The sequence below is a fragment of the Porites lutea genome, chromosome 6 (genome assembly GCF_958299795.1).
Source record: "Porites lutea chromosome 6, jaPorLute2.1, whole genome shotgun sequence".
In the NCBI taxonomy this organism is placed as follows: Eukaryota; Metazoa; Cnidaria; class Anthozoa; order Scleractinia; family Poritidae; genus Porites; species Porites lutea.
In genome coordinates this window covers 27190960-27211948 of record NC_133206.1, presented here as the reverse complement: position 1 = coordinate 27211948, position 20989 = coordinate 27190960, and the positions used below count along the sequence as shown (strand labels likewise).

At 39.0% G+C, this 20989-nt stretch overlaps 3 protein-coding genes and 1 non-coding gene across 4 annotated transcripts; 3 read left to right on the top strand and 1 right to left on the bottom strand.

Moving 5' to 3' along the window:
* The first annotated feature begins 6918 nt into the window (after positions 1-6918).
* On the top strand, positions 6919-8213 carry LOC140942096 (histamine H2 receptor-like). The gene has a single exon (XM_073391073.1). The coding sequence runs from the start codon at positions 6919-6921 to the stop codon at positions 7849-7851; it is 933 nt and encodes a 310-aa protein (XP_073247174.1). The 3' UTR covers positions 7852-8213.
* A 3685-nt stretch (positions 8214-11898) lies between these two features.
* LOC140941699 (melanocyte-stimulating hormone receptor-like) lies at positions 11899-13649 on the top strand. Its single transcript, XM_073390711.1, has one exon. It carries the CDS (start codon positions 12055-12057, stop codon positions 12985-12987), a length of 933 nt encoding a protein of 310 aa, XP_073246812.1. The 5' UTR covers positions 11899-12054; the 3' UTR covers positions 12988-13649.
* A 3363-nt stretch (positions 13650-17012) lies between these two features.
* Positions 17013-17096, bottom strand: Trnal-cag (transfer RNA leucine (anticodon CAG)). The gene has a single exon. It is a non-coding gene; the product is annotated as a tRNA-Leu (tRNA).
* Positions 17097-17162: 66 nt separating this feature from the next.
* LOC140940614 (FGFR1 oncogene partner 2 homolog) lies at positions 17163-20320 on the top strand. Its single transcript, XM_073389608.1, has 4 exons — positions 17163-17372; positions 17798-17983; positions 18112-18174; positions 19993-20320. Exons 1-4 carry the CDS (start codon positions 17250-17252, stop codon positions 20230-20232), a joined length of 612 nt encoding a protein of 203 aa, XP_073245709.1. The 5' UTR covers positions 17163-17249; the 3' UTR covers positions 20233-20320.
* Positions 20321-20989: the final 669 nt, after the last annotated feature.

Here is a 20989-nt window from a genome sequence, read left to right as displayed (position 1 = left end):
GGGCTCCAGGAAGGGCTGAATCAGACTTTGGCCTGCAGGGATGAATTGACACTTTCACTTTAGGGCTGAAACAGATCTTTTCAATTTTCAGTGTAAAATAGTTTATACTTCGGGGAAATTTGAGGTTGAATGTCTCACAGGACGAAAAAATGAGTTGCTGCTAAGACATGTTTTATCAGTAATAAACGTTCCTTGTGTAATAAATATTAAATGTGCTTTGAGAGAAAGAAAAGAGGTAAACTCTTTACAGTCAAAAACCTGTGAACAAAAAACTTTAAAAACTCATATTCACAAAACATATTTTTCAATTGTATACACACAGCTGAATAGATAGAGGAATAAAATCACGAGCAAAAACCTACATACAAATTACCCCAATATAATAGTTCACTGACTTCGGGGAAATTCGAGGTCGAATGTCTCACAGGACGAAAAAATGGCTTTGCACAAATTTTCTCTTGGCCTCGTTATCTGAACCCTCTGTTCTTTAATATGTGCAGTGACATTTACCATCATTACCCCATATTTACTCCTCGTTTTCAAATATTTGCGATATGTTTGCAAGTAGCAAATTTATGCAAATCCATTTTTTTTCGTCCAGTGACTGAAATCATGAAACGTTTAACTGGGATGAACGATTCATACCTGAAAAATAATAACTAACATGGAATTTTATACATAACAGTCATCCTAATTTATTTCAATCAAAAATATATCTATTTAAAATATATCTATTTACTATTTTGAGAAAGCTTGTCGAAAAAAATGTGAGCGCGACAATCGCAAAAGGTAATATGGGATATACACTACTGTTCCTGACATCGTAGCCGTCGAACCTACTTTTGTTACTTTCCTTTAGCATTCACAAACATACGTCCATGGCCTCTCATGCCATTAGATCTTTCAAATTTCTTTGAAGAACACTGAACTCAAAACCACCCACAATACCTTTCGGGATTGTCGTGTGCACTTTTCCCGACAACGTTTCTCGAAATAGCTATGTGGTGTATCGAGCGACTAAACAGCTTAAATACTCTCACGGAACACAACGAGTCAACAAGCACATGGTTTGAACTAACAGAACAACACGACAGGGGTCACGTGACCGCTAACAAGTTCCGAGGACCGCACATTCCTCCCCGTCAAGTTCCTAAACAATATGTGGCATCTCACCTTGAACTAATTAAATGTTCATGGGGGCAGGAGGGGTCCATCAGTAATAACGCTGTGGTGGTCTTCTGTCCCTTACTGGATATCGTCGCACCGGGGTGACAGGCACTAAGCTTGGGTCTTCGGGTGTAGTGGGTGGCTCCAACTCCCCACAGGTTACTTCAGGGCTATTCACATCGGGTACTGCAACCTCCGGAACAACACTTCCCTCGTTGCTATGGCCTGCCCTTTGAGCTGTTGGACTGGGGCAAATAAAGAGGCTCTGTAGTACGAGAAATTAATTGGTCATGATGTCTCCGAACTACCATTCCATCTTCTAGTTCAACTCGTACAGACAGAGGGCCAGTTTCCTGGATGATAGTTCCAGGGACCCACTTCGACCCCCGGGAGTAGTTTCTGACACTCACGGCATCACCAAGCTTCACTCCGCGCGTTCGGCTATGCTGATCATGCTGTTTCTTTTGTCTAGACTGAGCCAAATGCACCCTTGTCGCTACATCCGGTCGCAGCAGATCGAGGTGAGACCTAAGACTACGTCCCCGCCGTAACTGAGCTGGAGATTCACCAGTGGTGCTTTGCGGGGTAATCCGGTAGCTTAGAAGAAAACGAACCAACTTGGTGTTAACGGAACCGTCACCCCGTTTCTTCATCCTTTGCTTAAAGGTCTGTACTGATCGCTCAACCAGGTTGCTGAGGTAGTATGCTTGATGCCTTTTTTTGCAAAAAACGACTTAAATTCACTTCTCACAAAATTGGATCCATTATCGGACACTACAATCTCTGATAAACCACATGAAGCAAAAGTTGACCTCATCTTGTCTATGGTCACACTGGAGGTGGCAGACTTCACACAGTGGATATCCATCCACTTGGAATGGGCGTCAATGATCAGCAAGAACATCTTTCCCATGAAAGGTCCCGTATAATCTACGTGCAATCGCGACCATGGGCGGCCCGGCCATTTCCAAGGGTGTAATGGTGAACAGGAAGGCGTCTTTTGGTGATTCTGACAAGTAGCACAACGTTTCACCTTCTCTTCTAAATTCGTGTCCATTTTTGGCCACCATACATAGCTCCTGGCTAAACTCTTCTTTTTTCTATTCCCGGGTGAGTATCGTGTAATATGTTCAACACCTCTTCTCTCCCTTGAGGGGGTACTATGACGCGAGCTCCTCATAACAGGCAGCCAGCATGTACACTCAATTCTTCTCTTCTAATAAAATAGGGCTTCAGGGCTTCTTCTTTTACCTCTGAAGGCCATCCTTGAAAAACAAACTGTAGAGCTTGAAAAGCACCTGATCGCGGGCTGTCCACAATTTTATCTTAGTAGCATCTACTGGGCTGGTGTTGATAGTTTCTAGGAGGAGTACAATGTCCCCTGAGACGGGTGTGCACCCCGGGACATCCAAAACGGGTAGGCGACTGAGTCCATCCGTATTACCATTCTCATTTCCTGGGCGATACAGCAGTTAATACTCATAAGCTAGCAAAGTCAATGCCCACCTCTGCATCCTGCTTGAGTGATTAAAGGCGTGACTTTTTCAGAGTGTAGCAGCCCCAAAAGTGGTTTGTGATTTGTGTAAATCTTAAAATGTCGACCATAAAGAAATTGGTGGAACTTTTTCACAGCAAAAACTGCAGCTAGTGCTTCTTTATCTAGGTGACCGTAGTTCCTTTCTGCCATAGAGGGTGTACACGAGGCGTATGGCACAGGTCTCTCTGATCCATCTTCCATTTCCGTTGTCTATTGGTAAGTCCTCTTCAGTACTGGGGACTGTAATAAGGATGTTATCTAACAGAATTCCAGTTTAAGGGATTCCTTGAAGCAAACCCTCCACGGTTCTCTGGAAAATACCAGGTGCTGAGGCTACCCCGTAAGGGAGACCGTTATACCTGTACAGGCCCTTATGTGTGTTAATCGTTAAAAATTCCTTAAAGTTCTCATCCACAAGCATCTGTTCATAGGCATGGCTTAAATCTAGCTCAGTAAATGGATATGATTTGCGGAAATACAAATTAACAGCTTATTTCTAACAATTCTTTTTCATTCTTTTTTACAATATAATCTAATTTTAAATTGGGTGGGGTAACGATAGGCTTTGCCCTTCCAAGCGCAAATTGGGGAAATAAGCGTTAAGAGAATTCGAGCGACTTAGGCGCGTGAACAACAAGGGGAAAAACTAACTCTGCAACTCGCTTGGCTAGCGGGAAGGGAACTCATCACTCTTCCACGGTACTAGGGTCTGCTACAACTGGAAAACAGGACAGCACTCAAACTTGGACCTCAACAGTTATACTGCAAACGGTAGGCTTTTAAAATTCTTATATTTAAAGTCTAGAATAAACAGTAAAAAATAATTTAGAATAAAATTCATTAGCTGCGTATCGAAAAGTGTCCAAAACCTGAACCTGACATCTTCACAAAAAGTGATGCAAGTAATGAATGTGAGAAGCATTTAAGCTTAAATTCGGCTTGGATGTTGTAGTCACGATCGTGTTTTGAGCTAATTTTATGAATGAACAAACTCTAAACAATAGACAGAGAAGCCGTTTCTTGAACATTTTTATTCAAAATCCAAAAAGTTCATCCTTTAAAGCAATTCGGAAAACAATATCTGGATCGTGGATCCGTTCACGCAAGTTAAATCGGCTGAGCACATGGCAAAATTAAACACAAAATCCATCTCAAATTGGAGCACCAATTAACCCCTTATGAGTTTCTGGTTAAACTAAATGATACAAAATTAAATGTCAGTCAAGGAAATGAATTTAGGAAATTTACAAAGAAAGCTGCGTAAAGAATTCGAGTTTTCTTTGTTCAGGATTCCTTAAAATGTAAAAACCAAAAAAACTACGGTTGGTATTTGAACAGGAGAAAGATCCAGTTGTTCAGTGACTAAGCTGTATAATTATCCAGAGACAAATTATCCCTTTTAAAGTAAACATTGAAGTAAAATGTGTAGAATTTAAGGGAACTAATTAAAAACAACTCAATGTAAATTCAATGTAAATTACGGCTGAAACAACTTCAAGGGGAATATTTAAAAGCTAGATAAGGAATTCGAGACAAATAAAGAATTCATGGCAAATCTCTCCCTACAGTGGACTAGCCTGTATGGTTCCTCGGTTCCCTTCTAGTCTTTCCCCGCCAGGGGCGAAGCCAGCTTTTCGGCTATTTGTAGGCCGGGCTGACTTTCATTTCCACATATCCTGTACGAATTGACCTCACCAACACTTCGAGCTCTTAAGCTTTTTAGCTCACCCCAACAACGCATAATTTATTACAAGCGGTAGAGGGATCAAACCAAAAATTTGCAGGCCCGGGCCTACAGGTCCATTTGCTGGCTACGCCCCTACCCGCTGCTAACTTGTGTCTGTGTATTTATTATATTGTATGCAGTAAAAATGGATTAAAGTAAATTAAATTTAATATGGTCTAGGCTCCATTAAATCTTATACCAACAGAGAAGTCTTGTTACCATGGTAGCAAAAGTTCTGGATCTCAACAAACTGTGGCCTACAAATATGGCACTGAAACTGAAAAAATTGACAAATGAATTTCAAGTGCATGGTTGCATTCAGGAACAAAACGGTAGCTCAATCTTTTCTTCCATCGTTCAAAAATAAAAATGGCTGTCTCCGTCAAGAAAGATTGTTGAGATTCGATCCAGAAATTTAGCTGCCATGGTAGAGTGACGTCACACTTCCCCCCGATTGTGGAGCATTTTAGGAGGAGCCAATCATGTTTCTTTTTCTTATCAGGCATCGCTGTAAATTAGACACCTTTGTTGAGAAGACATGGAATTGGTTCCTTGTTATTCTTCAGTCACCCATAATGCGACAAGGAACGCCGCTCTTCAGTCAATTTCTTTATGAATCTGTTATGTGAAGGAAACCCTCCTAAAACGGAAACCTAGAGTTCATCCCTCCCCGCTCTCCACAAATCTTATTTAAAGGCACCTTGAGTTGGTCCCTGTCGTTATTTAGTCATTAGTTTTTGGGCAAAAAATACCGTAATCTCTATTAGAAGGACTCCTCCCTTGAACAGCCACCCAGATTTTATGTTCCGCGGGCGTTCTTAGAGTAATTTTCCTTGATAAAAACCTTGAGCTCTTGCAAGAAGAACACATCATAGTGTCGGTGTTATACTATAAAAGTAGAGATCAATGTACTTGGGTTCCTAGAGGAAAGGAGTTATTCAGCACTATTTGGCTAAATACAGTCAACTAGCTCCCTTTATAGCGGACACCACGGTCCTCTGACTTAGAGTCCTCACTAGCGAGAGTCCGTAGTGCAGTCTACTCTTGCCTTGCGGACACCCCGCTATAACGAACACCCCGATAGTACAGACAGCAGCTACATTCTGAGCAAAAATAAATTACAGATGTTTGACTGAAATAATTTCCCGCTATTACGGACCCTCGCTAGTGAGGACACTAACTCGAGGTCAATGCCGGTGTCTGCTATAAAGGGAGTTGACCGGCTTTAGCGGGAAATTCTGATGTTTGACTGAAATAATTTCCCGTTATAACGGACTTTTCGCTAGTGAGGACACTAAAAGAGAACTCGAGGTCCCTACGGTGTCCGCAATAAAGGCAGTTGACTGTTATTTGTTTTTGCCCGGGATTTAGCTGCTGTCCGTATTATCGGGGTGTTCGTTATAGCGGGGGGTCCGCAAGGCGAGAGTTGACTGTACTGTAAAAAATTTTCATTTTTAAATCATCGAGCTGGCTTTCAGGAAGAAGGCTACATGTTAAATATTTTTCCTAAACCAAAGTTTCGAAAACACTCTCCTAGCTTGGCACCTTCTTGTTCTAAAGTCTTGGTTATCTCTTCCAGCCGGGAACAATGGCTTTATTTGACATCAAATCCAAGGGTCGGTGGTATGCAGGAGTTCAAGCCTCTCCTGCTATAACCTTTCCATTTTCTGTCGTTAACTAAAAGCTTTCTTCATATTTCAATATCAAAATAAAAACTTGCAAATCTAGTCCTCGGGGCTTTAAGACGGAAAAGGCGTCTCTCTCGGCGCTGAGATATTTTACCCAAAATTACTCCTATAGTTTTTTGCCTTAATTAGGACACAAATCCTGGCTGATCAATCTGCAGAAACGGAATAAAAAAATTATCAACAAGGAAGGAAGGAACGTTCTCATGTTTAACAACGGTCAGCGAGGAATTGACCAATTGATCATGGGATTGCCGTGGCCGCAATGAAGTCTATGAAAACTTTACATAGAAAAGAAAAAACTATTAAAACCGTGTAAATGTTTCCTTCCTGATTAGCATACAAGATCATTCTCCATTTTCAGATTATTCATGTTTATTTGATTCGTTACCCCAAACAGAACATTATCAACGACAAAATACAATCCATGTACCGATACACAACGTTCTTCAACTCGTTTCGTTATTTTTTTTTCCCTTCTTTCCTCACCGTCAAATTCAATTTTATTATTTTGAAAGAAGAAAGCTGTAATCATTATTATTCTGAGTAGGGGTAATTTGTTGGCAGCCAATATCCCCTGAACTTCAAATTCAATAATATTTTGTCCAAGTAATTAAGGAACCTGACTCATAAGTCACTGAAGTAAGTATACCAGAGGGGTAATTGTGACCCATTTAAATGTAAAATAAAACCAAAGGAAGTAAATTATATAAAAGCCTTGACATGCTGACATTTCACTGACCATGAAGATGAGTGACTGTACAGAATCACTTGCACGTACCGCTCAACGTCAGTAAAGAAAGATGGCAGTGCCTGCAACCCTTGAGAATGCGATCAGAGAATTCTACTGTTCGGCAAATGTCACTGCCAGAGTTCACGACGAGCTAATCGTCCTTTCAGTACTTAATACTTTTCTGTCCATTACAGCTTTTCTGGGGAACACTCTGATCCTAGTTGCTCTACATAAAGAATCTTCACTTCATCCGCCCTCCAAACTCCTGCTACGCAGCCTAGCGATAACTGATCTCTTGGTGGGAATCATTGCTGAGCCTCTGAATGTTGCTTACTTGATGTCGGTGAAGAGTAAAAGATGGGATATTTGCTATAATGTTTACGTTGCACTTTTTATCGCCAGTTATATTTTGTGTTCGGTCTCTTTGTTAGTACTGACTGCAATAAGCGTGGACAGACTTCTCGCCTTGTGGTTGGGCCTCAGATACAGACATGTTGTAACTTTGAGACGTGTCTATATAACTGTAATCGTTATGTGGGTTTTGTCCATTGTCGGCACAACAAGCTACATTTGGAATCCTCAGTTGCTTACATTGTTTCTTTACATACATTTGTCTTTTTGTTTATCCATCATAATTTCCTCTTACATGAAAATCTTCTTCATGCTCCGTCATTACCAAATTCAAGCTGAGATCAATGTGGCTCAAGAACAACGGAGGCAAGCAATTCCATTGAACATAGCTCGATACAGAAAGGCAGTGTACAGTGCACTGTGGGTGCAGGTTACATTATTTATTTGTTATCTGCCATTTGGCATAACACAGGCTTTAACTGATCTGAAAAGCGTTGAGGTTTCTTCATCATTTTATCTTGCTAAGACTTTTTCATTTACTTTTGTTTTTGTAAACTCGTCATTAAACCCATTTCTTTATTGCTGGAAAATCAAAGAAGTAAGACAGGCTGTTAAAGACGTAATAAGACAAATCTACTGTTGTTTGACATAGTTGATTACTGAGCATCTGAATTATGTATATGTTGCAGTTAAGTTTTTTTTCCTTTGGTATGGTACGGCCTGACCAGTGACTGGTGTAGTTTGAGGTTTGATTTTGTCGGGGCAACCGATAATTATAGTTCTTTAGACGAAGAAAAATGAACTCGGAGACGTTAATAATTGCTGTTTTAGATTAATTTATTGCTTGCGCAGCTAGTTTGCGTGGCGAGCAAAGATGTATGAAAAACAAAATCGTTTTAATTCTTAGAGTTAAACGCACCTGTATCTAACAGCATAACATATTATATCTATTTAGAAATATTTCAACATTTTGCCGAAATTGAAATTTCTTTAAGGGAACCAACAAATAAGAAACTGTCAGTAGTCTTCTAGCATTATATAGAAAAAAGGAACGAGACCATCCCAAGACAATCAACTGAGACAGCACTTGGTGATGTAAGTCTACTGGGCTCTATAATATGCTGCTATTAAACGTGCTTAGGGAAAGGAACAAGGTGATATGAGTACTATGTTCAAAACTTTTGATAACGAAAGATTTTGTAAAACAGTTAAGGATAAAAAGCAACGCTACGACGACATGTCACCATTATCAAATGCCAATGAAAGAGACTATGAACCAATATATATAGGAAACGAAGATGTGAAACACAACACTAAATTTGAAGAACAAATGAATTAATTAATTAAGTGAAAAGTTTCGCTGGAAAGGAATAGCTTTTTACAGTCAGAAACCTGTGAACACAAAACCTTAAAAACTCATAAATATTCACAAAGCATACTGTTCAGTTGCGTACACACGGCTGAATACATGAAGGAATAAAATCACGTACAACTGAAAACCTACATAAAAATTGCCCCAATATAATAGTTCAAACTTCGGGGAAATTTGAGGTCGAATGACTCACCGGACGAAAAAATGGATTTGCACAAAATTTAATTTTCTCTCGGCCTCGTTATTATAACCCCCTGTTTTTGATACGCGAACGTGGCATTTACCATCGTACTTGCCTGATATTTATACCTCAGTTTTCACATATTTGCGACTTACTTGAAAGGAGAAAATTTGTGAATGAAAAGCCATTTTTTCGTTCAGTGGCTGAAAAAATGGAATGTTTAGTGGGATGAACTTTTCAAATCTGAAGAATAATATTTCAATAATTAACATGGAGTTTTGTATATAACGGTCATCCTAATTGAATTCAAGCGAAAATATATTGTATTGTATACTGTGTATATATTAAAAATGGTTTTAAACGTAATACTAAGTTCTTACAGTTTTGAATAAGCCCAGTGGTAGTGCACAATAATTATCATAATAATTATAGTAGTAATCGACAAGAGATTTGAATGATCAAGATATGATCATCGCCGTTATGATGTAACAACAGTTTTAGAGCAATTGCATATTAACCCTCAATAAAGTTTCGGGGCTCAAAAGGGAATAGAACAAATTGCCTTTGCGTTTGGGCTGAAGACGGCTCCCAGTACCAACTAAGCTATGAAGACACATACCTTAGGAGCAGGCCAATTTGCTGATTTCATATCTTAACCCGGTGAAAGGAATGAAACATATCTTAAATAAATATGCTATGGACTGCGGAAATATAATCCCACCGTTGAATTTGTAGTTTCCGCGGTTTATATCATCTTCATGATCATTTCGCAATAGATCAATGATAAGTTTATTTTGCGTTATCTCCATTCCTCGATCTTAATCACCCATAGCGTTTCACCAACTATACTACTCAAATTAACAAGACCCCCATAATAGGGGTTCCATCAATTGGTCTGTCTACTGCGCGTTTTTAAGCCGGAGCTGTAAAGTAACTTCTTGAAGGGTCGAAACAGTTATATAAATTGATTGGAATGTGATGTCTGATCGTAGGTATCCACGCTTCAGGAATCTCAATTGCACTGTCTCTGTTGATGTTGTTAGGGTGAAGTATTACGTGAATAGCCCCTTAATTCTAAGAGAGTGGCAGTGAATGGGTCTCAGTCATTAAACTTAACCTCGTTCCAAATTCAGCCTGCGAGGAAGTTCGCCAATTATTGCCAGGCCAAAAGCAAGCTGCGGGAGAACGCGCGAGCGGCGACGCCGCGCATACTGAAATAATTAGCCGCTCCCTTTATTGCCGACACTTAGGGACCTCGGCAGTTAGTGTCCTTACTAGCGAGAGTCCGTAATAGCGGGAGTTTATTTCAGTCAAACATCTGTAATGTATTCTTGCCCGGGATTTATATTAGCTGCAGACGGTATTATCGGGGCGTCCCTTATAGCGGGGCGTCCGCAAGGTGAGAGTTGAGTGTCTACGGACTCTCACTAGTGAGGACCCTAACTCGAGGACCGTGGTGCTCTTATAAAGGCAGTTGACTGTAATTTGTTTTTGCCGGGGATTTAGCTACTGTCTGTATTATCGGGGTGTCCGCCAGGCGAGAGTTGACTGAACTGTAAATAATCTTCATTCTTAAATCATCGAGCTGGCTTTCAGAAAGAAGGCTACATGTTAAATATTTTTCCTAGACCAAAGTTTCGAAAACACTCTCCTAGCTTGCCAGTACGTTGTTCTAAAGTCTCAGGTTATCTCTCCCAGCCCGCGGGAACGAAGGCTTTATTTGGCATCAAATCCAAGGGGCGGTTGTGCATGGGAGTTCAAGCCTCTGCTATAACCATTCCATTTTCTGTCGTAAAACTAACAAAAGCTTTCTTCATACTTCAATTAATCTCAAAATCAAAACTTGCAAGGCGTCTCTCTAGGCGCTGAGATGTTTTACCCAAAACTACTCCTGTAGCAATTAGGACACAAATCCTGAAATCAATCTACAGAAACGCAATTAAAAAATTATCAACAAGGAAGGAAGTAAGCTACTTTTAACAACGGTACGGGGATCGGATTGGCCAATTGATCATGAGATTGCCGGGCCGTGGCCGCCGAGTCGTCACATGAAAACGTTCTATGGAAAGAAAAAACCACTAAACCGAGTAAATATTTCCTTCCTGATGCATAAAAGATCATTTTCCATTGACAGATTAGTTTAATGTTGATTTGATTCATTACTCTGAACATTATCAACGACAAAATACAATCCATGTACAATACACAACTTTGTTCAACTCGTTTCGTTAGGTTTTTATTTTCCCTTTTTTTTCTCACCGTCAAATTAAATTTTATTATATTGAAAGAGGAAAGCTGAAATCATTAATCACTGTCGGAGGTAATTAGCATTCCGAGTAGGGGAAATTTGTTGCCAGCCAATATCCCGTGATCTTCAGGTTCAATATTATTTTATCGACGCAAGGGACTTGACTCATAAATCACCGAAGTGAGTACACCGGAAGGGTAATTAAGACCCATGTCAAACGTAAAATAAAAGCAAAGGAAGTTAATTATATGAAAGCCTTGGCATGCTAATTTTTGACTGATCATGAAGATAAGCCCGGCGTCATCAATCGAACGTTCGGAAATCGAACCCAATCGAACTTCGATGGTTCGTTTGACTCCGACTGGGTTCGGTATTCGAACTTAATCGAACTTACCCAAAACCTTTGCTCATCGAACACAATCGAACGTTCGAAAATCGAACCCTTAAGCAATAGAACAAAATCGAACAATGCATGCAAAAATCAAACATAACACCAGTTTCATCTGGTTTCAAACAAAGGGGAGATCCAGCTCTCAAGGTAACTTACGATGGCTGCGGTGAACTTGGACATTTGCAACGTGAACTGGTGCCTGAGCTTGCATGTTTCCCAGTAAATTTATCGATTTTAAATCACTTAACCAATAAAGATTTTAGTTACTTCCGGGTTAATTGTAATATTTTGTTTTCAAGCAATTAGCTGCTTCAAATACCTACTATAGGGAGATGTTTCCGATTCAAATGGATGCGTTTTGTCTTTCTGCCGAACAAAATCGAACTAATCTCGTCGATTGAATTCGATTGGTTCGATTGAGTTCGGTAATCGAACACACGAGTTCGATTAATCAAACTCGCCGAAAAGTTCCACCAAACCAATCAAACAAGGTTCGACCGATTGGGTTCGATTGGGTTCAATCGAGTTTTTGGTTCGGTTTCGTTCGATTGACTACGCCGAGAGATAAGTGATTGTAGCACGATGATCCCCTTATAAGAAGAGACAATATAAACATAAATCTTATAATCACTTGCACGTACCGCTCAACATCAGTGAAGAAAGATGGCAGTGCCAACCCTTGAAAAAACGATCAGAAATTTGTACTGTTCAGCAAATGTCGCAGATGTCACTGCCAGAGTTCACGACGAACTAATCGTCCTTTTAGTGCTAAATACTTTTCTGTCCATTACAGCTTTTCTGGGGAACACTCTGATCCTAGTTGCTCTACATAAAGAATCGTCACTTCATCCGCCCTCCAAACTCCTGCTACGCAGCCTAGCGATAACTGATCTCTTGGTGGGAATCATTGTCGAGCCTCTGTATGTTGTTTACTTGATGTCGGTGAAGAGTAAAAGATGGGATCTTTGCTATAATGTTAACGTTGCGCTCTTTATCGCCAGTCATATTTTGTGTTCGGTGTCTTTGTTAGTATTGACTGCAATAAGCGTGGACAGACTTCTCGCCTTGTGGTTGGGCCTCAGATACAGACAAGTTGTAACTTTGAGAAGTGTCTATATAACTGTAATCGCTATGTCGGTTTTGTCCATTGTCGTCACAACAAGCTACATTTGGAATGAACTGTTATTTTCATTGCTTCTTTTCATAAATTTGTCTTTTTGTTTGACTATCATAATTTTCTCTTACATGAAAATCTTCTTCATGCTCCGTCATTACCAAATTCAAGTCACTGTGGCTCAAGAACAACCGAGGCAAGCAATTCCACTGAACATAGCTCGATACAGAAAGGCAGTGTACAGTGCACTGTTGGTGCAGGTTACATTATTAATTTGTTATCTACCATTTGTCATAATAGAGGCCTTAACTGATCTGAAAAGCGTCAAGTTATCTTCATCAGTTTATCTTACCAAGACTTTTTCATTTAGTTTTGTTTTCCTAAACTCGTCATTAAACCCATTTCTTTATTGCTGGAAAATCAAAGAAGTAAGACAGGCTGTTAAAGACACAATAAGGCAAATCTTCTGTTCTTTGACATAATATGTTGCAGTTAGTTTTTTATTTCAGTTATTTTTTTTCCTTTGTTTTAAATTCATTATCATACCTTACCGTACCCAAAAACAACGGAAAAATAAAAATTAACTACAGCGTATATAAACTACATAATTAATGTGGTAGCTGAGGTATAAGGGTTTCCTTCTATTGTTAATATCTTAGCTTTTTAAAAAGGCAACTTGTTGTTGCTATTAAAGTCTTATGAACATTTTGATCGAAAGGTGGAAAGCTTTGTAATAATAAGAACAGGTTGTAGTTTAGTATATGCACAACAAGTCTGCAATCGCCTTTAGGTGTAGTTCGACCGGCGCCGGTGGTGTAGTTTGAGGTTTGTTTTTGTCAGGGCAGCCGACAATTACACTGTTTTAAGACGAAGAAAAATGAACTACGGAACGTTACTTGCTGTTTTAATTCATTGCTTGTCTTTGCGTGGTGAGCGATTAAAGATGTATGAAAAAGAATTCTTATAAATCCACAAAGTTAAACGCATCTGTGTCTGAGAGCATAACATATCATGTTTATTTAGAAATCTTTTAACATTTTGAAATTGCAAATTTCTTTAAGGGAACCAACAAACAAGAAATTCAGTGTTTTAGTATTATTATACAAACAAGGTACGAGACCATCCCAAGGCAATCAGCTCAGTCTCTTGGTGATGTTATAAGTTAATAATCTATAGGTGTCTATAATATGCTGCTAAGACATGTTTTATCTTAATAAACGTCCCTTGTGTAATAAATATTAAATGTGCCTTGAGAGAAAGGAAAAAGGTAATATGAGTATGATGTTCAAAACTCTTCACAGTCAAAAACGCGCGAACATAAAACCTTAAGAACTCATATACATTCACAACGCATATTGTTCAGTTGCATACACACAGCTGAATACATGAAGGAATAAATCACGTGCAACTGAAAACGTACATAAAAATTGCGCCATTACAATAAACCCCCTGTTTTTTAATATGCGAACGTGGCATTTACCATCATTGCCCCATATTTATTCCTCAGTTTTCACATATTTGCGACATATTTGAAAGGAGAAAATTTGTGCAAATCCATTTTTTCGTCAAGTGGATGAAATAATGGAACGTTTAATTGGGACGAACATTTCAAATCTGAAGAGTAATATTTCAATAATTAACCACAGGGTCCAGAGGAGTTTCGTGTGAATAAATGAATTACTTATTTAAAGTCTCACCTTGAAAAATGTCTATACCAGTGTCGCTTAGCACGATTAATTAGCCCAATGGGATCTTTATGAATCTACTGTAAACGATTTCTTCGCTTCTTATCTGACCCAGATCGACTTTTGAAAATCGATGACCGCAAGCCATATCCTCGCTGGCGCACGGCACGTCGCCCGAAGGGTGACCGAAGGGCGACTGAGGTACGAAGTGCCGAGTAAAAGTATTTTATACTGTAAGCCGATCTTGCGAGCCCTGAGTCTCTTGGTTTGCGGTCTATAGAATGTGTAACGAAACTGTAACGCGATCAAAATAACCCATTTTTTCGGAGGTTTTCGACGGGTTTTGATGTTCTAACGACAAACACATCTCCTCTGGATCCTGTGAATTAACATGGAAATTTATATGCAACGGTCATCCTAATTTAATTCAATGGAAAATATATAAGTAGCCATGGGTATACTGTGTATTTTCACAATGCACCTCCTTTCCCCAATCCCTCTGCCCCCCCCCCCCCCCCCCCCCCATTATAACGTGACTCTGATTTGATCTAGCCGGAAATTCTAAAAATGATTGCCCTTCTACGCTAACAAACTGCGTGATAGGGTCAACTTCTTTTCTTAGACTGACTGTCAAATAACAGTAATTTTCTATTTCTTAATTAAAACTCGTAAAGCAAATTAAGCTCCAGTTTTCTTTCCCAGGGATATCCGATTTTTAACCCTTCTGAATGTACAAGTAAATATGTTTCTTTTTGACGAGGCGATCTACAAATGGTATATTCCTTTCTTCTAAGGAAAGACTTTTTACTCATAGGGAGAAAACTGCAACAAGTTGAAGCTTTTTCCGTGGGGACCGTGGGAAGGGCATTGGTTCTTCATTGGTTTTCTTCGGATACTGTACAGTGTATTTAGATAATAGTTCTGCGTAGATATAGGGCCAATAACCCCATGCAATAATTTTGTGTTCGTTCCAAATCGACTTGCAAATATGTTCGCCAGACAAACTGAAATAACCCGTCCCCTCCCCGCAAAAATCGTCCCCATTGAAGGGGGAATGGGACACGCAAAGCCTTCTGGAAGTTCCGTCCGCCATTTTATCTTTTTTCGACATAGATGGAAGTTATTTCTTGATTGGGCGTTGCCCTCACGGGCAGCCCAATAACAAGATCTATTTGCAATCAAATGTGACACGAACGAGACAAGACAAAGGAACGATATTTATCTACCAAACCCTAAGTTAACACTAGGAAAAAACACATTTAGATAAGCTTACTTAGGTGAGGTTCTTTTTGATAATGTACCCACATCAATAAAAGAAGCTACATCGATTTCCGTTTTTAGCAACTCTTAGACTTCTTTTTAGCCATGAGTTTTTCTTATTGATATATCCAGGTAACACAAGGTAGCTCCCTTAATCGTCTTAATCTTAAAGAAATTGTGATTCCTATGAAGATATGTAATTCGAATCCCCACTTTTATTCACTTCTTACAATCCTTTATTTACATAATTTTTTATTTAACCCTTTTCGGACGGCTAAGGACGTATACGACCCATATGGAACGATGTGTACATTTCTCCTTGAACCCATTTAGATTTCAGTTTAAGTTAATAAATTGGTAAGCAACAACGTCAGCAGAGATAGATCTTTCCAGCGATACCTCGTTTTTGATATTCTGACCAATCCAGTAGCGGATCCAGGGGAGGTGCCCGGGGAGCTCCCCCCCCCCCCCCCCCTTATCTCAAGGTCTGGATCCGGCACTGCAATCCTGACAGAGTTACACTCACAAAAAAAGGTAACATTTTGGAGAAAAATCCACTGCCAATTTCGCTGTTTACATACTACTAAATTTGTCCCTTTCTTAAAAAGTTAGTCAGCCACAATTCCATGCAAAGGAAAGACCAAAAATTGGGCAATAAAACCGCCAATAAAGAAACAAAGAGAGCGAGAGAGAAAGATCGAAGAAAAAAACAACAACAAGTCCAAATTTTGGCTTTTGCGTATGCGTGAAAAGCAAAAAAGCTGTTTAATTTCGTCAGGTTAGTCGGAAAATATGCCTCTTTCCTTGCAAAACTCGTTTTTAGCCATTCTTATGCTAATTGACCTAAAATCAGTCCAAAGAAGAGGAATTGGTGAAAAATGCGGTTTTTCGCTACTCGCCTCACTGACCCACTGACTTCACCTCACTTCACTTCACTTGAAGGGGTACATTACAGTAAAAACCCGGCGCGAGGAACCTAGTAGTGGTTTAAGAACCTGCTGGCAGAAATTTGCCCGTTCACCTAACAATATAAAACTTGTTTAGCCAAGCAAGATCAAGCAGGTCATTATATGTGGTAACAGTTAAAATAAAACACTATCATTCTCCTCAGTAGCCCCCCAAAACCCCGCCCCCCCTCCCCCCCCCCCCCCCCCCCAATAATAGAGTCCCAAGTCAAAATTGAAGAGTTTGACTTTGAGATTGCAAAGTATATGAAAGGGGTAAAATCGGCTCCTGATGAAAGAGAAAGCTGGCTTTATTTTATTAACTTTGTTTCGCTTTTTGTTTTATTTATTATTTTTTTGTTAAACAACTCTTGTTATACAGATAACGTTACTTATACATTCTGAAACAAGTTTAGTTAGGCTTATCATAATATCAGTACTGAGTACAAACTCCAGTTTATTTGTTTCTCTGGTAGTCCTGGGAATTAGAAATTAAATTGAAGTTAACTACTTCAAATCACTCTTTCCTGAATGAGTGGGTTTTCTATTTTTTAAAATTATTTTTAAAATTTCATGAGAAAGAAAAGAAAAAGGGGAAAGGTAGAAAAAAAAGTAGTGTGTCAGAAGTGGGATTCGAACCCACGCCTACAAGAGTAGACTGCGACCTGAACGCAGCGCCTTAGACCGCTCGGCCATCCTGACTACGATTTACGGGAATGCGATTTAAAGATATTTCAATAACAGTTGCTGTCGTTAGCAGCCGTACGAGCCAGCGGTTTCTTGTGTTGAACTGTGAAAACAAAATGGCGGATTGTTACATTGACATCAAACAGTGAGCTTTCATCGGAAATAAACATGGACCAGTTGTTGTTGGATGCTAAACGTTTGGCGTCCCGTCTTCGTGAACACAGTGGCTCTACAGATACACTCATTGACCAAGCGAAAAATCTACAGTTCAAATTGGACGCAATGAAACAGGTAAAGTGAATGAAAGATAATCAAGGATTAATTAAGCTTGCTAAATATTGAAATATATGTATCTATCGCCAAAACTTTCAAAACTAACAAGTTATCCCTCTGCCCTAGAACATTTCGTTAGCCACAGCCCTTGGTTCTACCGTTGCATAAACAATCGAATGTTGGAACATTCGTAGGCCGAATTTAAATTTTAAATTTAAGCTTAGTCAGTGTAAAATGAATGCTCAATACTGAAGAACGCAACAAATGTATACTTAGTCTTTGAAGGTGTAAAATGTACCTTCTTTAACTTTACTTGGAGACCATGGAAACGTTCGTAGCTCAAAGAATCTGAAGTCTGTCAGAAGAGTTTATAAAAAAGACATGTATCTCTACTGGTACACTTTTTATACTAGTCTTTAAGCACCTGTTCTTTTTTATTTTAGTATCGTGATGTTGTGAGTGATCTTAACGACGTAGCACACCACAGACCCCGCAGTACACTTATTTTAGGAAGCCAGGAAGAGAATGCTCGTATAAGGGAACTACAACAAGAGAACATTGAGCTGCAGACCTCACTAGCTGAATACCAGTCAGCACTGGAGCTTATAATGGCTAAGTACAGAGAGCAGGTCAGTGTCAGCTTGTGCTTAAGCCTATGATAAAATATATAACTTTCAGCTAGGACAAAACCTTGCATTAAATAGAATACTCAATTTTTAACTTACCGGTAATTCCTTCTTAATCTAATTTCTAATAGGTTTTTGGACTCATCAAAGCAAACAGACTAGATGCCAGCTGCATGAAGTTAAATAATTACAAGGTATGGTCCTTTTTGTCTGGGTTTGTTTTACATATTTCATGCATTATCATACTTTGCTTATGGCCTGCTTATTGATGATGCCTAAATGGCTGTTCGTCTTTGTTTGGTTTACTTTATTAATAATTTTTTCTGAGAAAACCTTACTAAATTTAGGGTGGGGTGCTTGATCTAAATCATCTAAATGATCTAAAAGTAGGGGTGGCTATAAAAAAAAGCTAAAGATCCCGCCCTATTCATGAACCCCTTCAATTAGCTTGGCCTTATTTTCATCTTTTTTTGAGAAAATATCCATTTTCAATTTTTCCAATCAAGCAGTGTGCTTAATCCAAATATGGAGTACTAGAAAATATCCATTACCCCCTCCCCTCCCACAGAGGGTACTCTTGCTTTAGACCCCCACCTCCTGGAATTTCCATTCCAGGGGGTACTTGTCAGACTCCCTCTCCCCCTGGAATTTCTGTAATGTTTCAACTTGGGTAGGCACCCCCTGGAAAAGAGATTTAGGACAAAAATAATGTTGCACTATACTATTGTGCAAAAGTTAATTGTTTCTGCAATAAAAAGAGAAAGAATCCTTTTATTCATGCAAATTCAGTTTCTGATTACCTCAGTTTTGCCTTGTAATGGGTCTTTCTTAGTTAATAATTTACAGTAAGTCAATGAAAAACATGGAGGTGATACCGTACACGACACAAATGAGAACCATTTAAATTCAAGCTAAACAAAAAGTAGACATTAATTTCTCCATTTCAGTTGAAACATGTTAGAAGAAGGCTTAGAAAATGACCACATTGTGGCGAATACCACAATATATTGTGTAATACAGCAACAGGTAGATAACCAGAAGTTTATTCATGAGTCTATGACAACTATGGATATTTTCTGGAACTACACAAACAAGGTGTTTTAAAGGATTAAGGTTTGAAAGATGATCGGATTATTAAACATGCTGCTGGCCCAACTTCAAAAAAAATTAACTTACAACACTTCTCTCTATATATCTCTAGTACCTATCATCATAATTATTTAATTTTTTTTCCTTTAATAATTAGTTTTCCTTTTTAGATTTAATGTGGAACCATATTACTTATACGTTTCTCTCTGTTTTTGCAAAACTGTTACTTTGTTAATCTTTTTTTTTTTTCAAACTCGGAAATTGAAATCTGTAATATTTAGAACTTGTGAGGCTGACCTGCATTGATTTATAGTTTAGCTACCTGCAGGTCAATCGGATTGATTGTAAATAGTACAACAACAACAACAACAACAACTTTATTCTTTGTTCAAAAATACAAAAGTTGGATAGTTTGCTGGGCAAATAGCTGGAAAGCTGGTTGGGGGGGGGGGGGGTGGGGCGCAAGACAAGTACATGAATAACACAATTATCCTATAAAAACAAAAACCGTCATACTGAATTGGTTTTCAGAATATTTAGGTTCAGGATTAGGCGATAAGAGAAGAATTCTTGAATTGAGATCAGAGCACAGATAACAGGTCTGCACAGCTCAGTGCACACATGGCCGCCCCCAAAAATTTGTTATATAATAATAAATAAACTTGAAACTTGATACATTATGCAATGTTTCTTGGAACTTGTATGATGATTCCAACAAAATTGAGAGACAAGTTACCAGAAATGTTCCCTAGTTTACAAAACACAATGCAAGTGCCTTAACCAGCCGCTAGCACCCTAAATTCATCTTTCTTGGAGAGAATACATGTAATACTCAATCCCAAAAAAAATACATTTTCAGGTTGTTTTTGAGTGGTTAAGGTACAATAATTATTGGACTTTAATACATGTCTTTCTTTGATTAGGAATTACAGGCAAAAACAGAGCAAATTTGTGAAATGGCAGCAGTTATGGCACAGGCAATAAACATCGATGATGAAGCTATTCAACAAGAACAAGAACGAATGGCTTCCATTGAGGCAGAGAACCAAGGCCTCAGGGAATTGTTAAAAATCAGTGGTATACCAGTGCGGACTGCTAAGGAAGAGAAAGCTTCTCCTCAGCAAAATACAGATAGTGCATTGTCAACTTCTACTGATCAATAGTATACTGTAAATTGCCGCCTTAAAAGTTTATAAGACACCCTACATCGGATTGTAAGCCACCCCCCCCCCCCTCCTCCAACTGGTATGTATGCCCCCTTCAAATGTATTAAAATGAATTCGACGTGGTCTGTTGTTTTGAAGCTTACTTAAAAACCCGAGTAAATACAAAATGTATTTTGATCAACACTGCTATTGCTCTTTCTTAAGCGCTTTTCAGTTTCTATCCTGGCCTTAAGCCCTTCCGTTCTACTTTATTAGCTCTCCTAAAACTCCTTACGAAGATGTATAACCCCAGGGCTTAAAAGCAGCAGTTAATTTCTTAGCCGACTGAAAACACGGTCCTCCAAGGAATACCCAAGAAATCAATATAAAAGTACCAATTTTATCGCAGAAACAAGGAAAGATGACTCGCAAGTTCAATAGTTTGCACGACTTTTTCTAGTTGGTTGGTGTCAATTTGAAGTAGACAAATGCATATAGTTGAATCTTTTCCGTTATTTAAGTGATCAGATTGTTCTGTCCTGTATGTGAAAAAAGTCCTTGCTTAGGGACTTGTCAGAAATTAGCAGGGGGGGAGGGGGGTGGAAACAGAGGGAGGGTCACAACTTTTTGAGACTCAGAAAAGGGAGGGGTCATGAAAAATGGGCCATTAAAAGGGGGAGGGTCATGCAAATATATGCCCGTGATCATGTAGAGGTTCACCCACAGAAGAAAAAGAAAGTTCTTTAATGGTAAAAAAAAGAGCAACACGGAATAT

Coding starts and splice junctions, on each gene's coding strand:
- LOC140942096 (XM_073391073.1), top strand. CDS start 6,919: ATGGCAGTGCCTGCAACCCTTGAGAATGCGATCAGAGAATTCTACTGT.
- LOC140941699 (XM_073390711.1), top strand. CDS start 12,055: ATGGCAGTGCCAACCCTTGAAAAAACGATCAGAAATTTGTACTGTTCA.
- LOC140940614 (XM_073389608.1), top strand. CDS start 17,250: ATGGACCAGTTGTTGTTGGATGCTAAACGTTTGGCGTCCCGTCTTCGT. Junction 17,984..18,111: donor TGGCTAAGTACAGAGAGCAG/GTCAGTGTCAGC, acceptor AATTTCTAATAG/GTTTTTGGACTCATCAAAGC. Junction 18,175..19,992: donor TGAAGTTAAATAATTACAAG/GTATGGTCCTTT, acceptor TTCTTTGATTAG/GAATTACAGGCAAAAACAGA.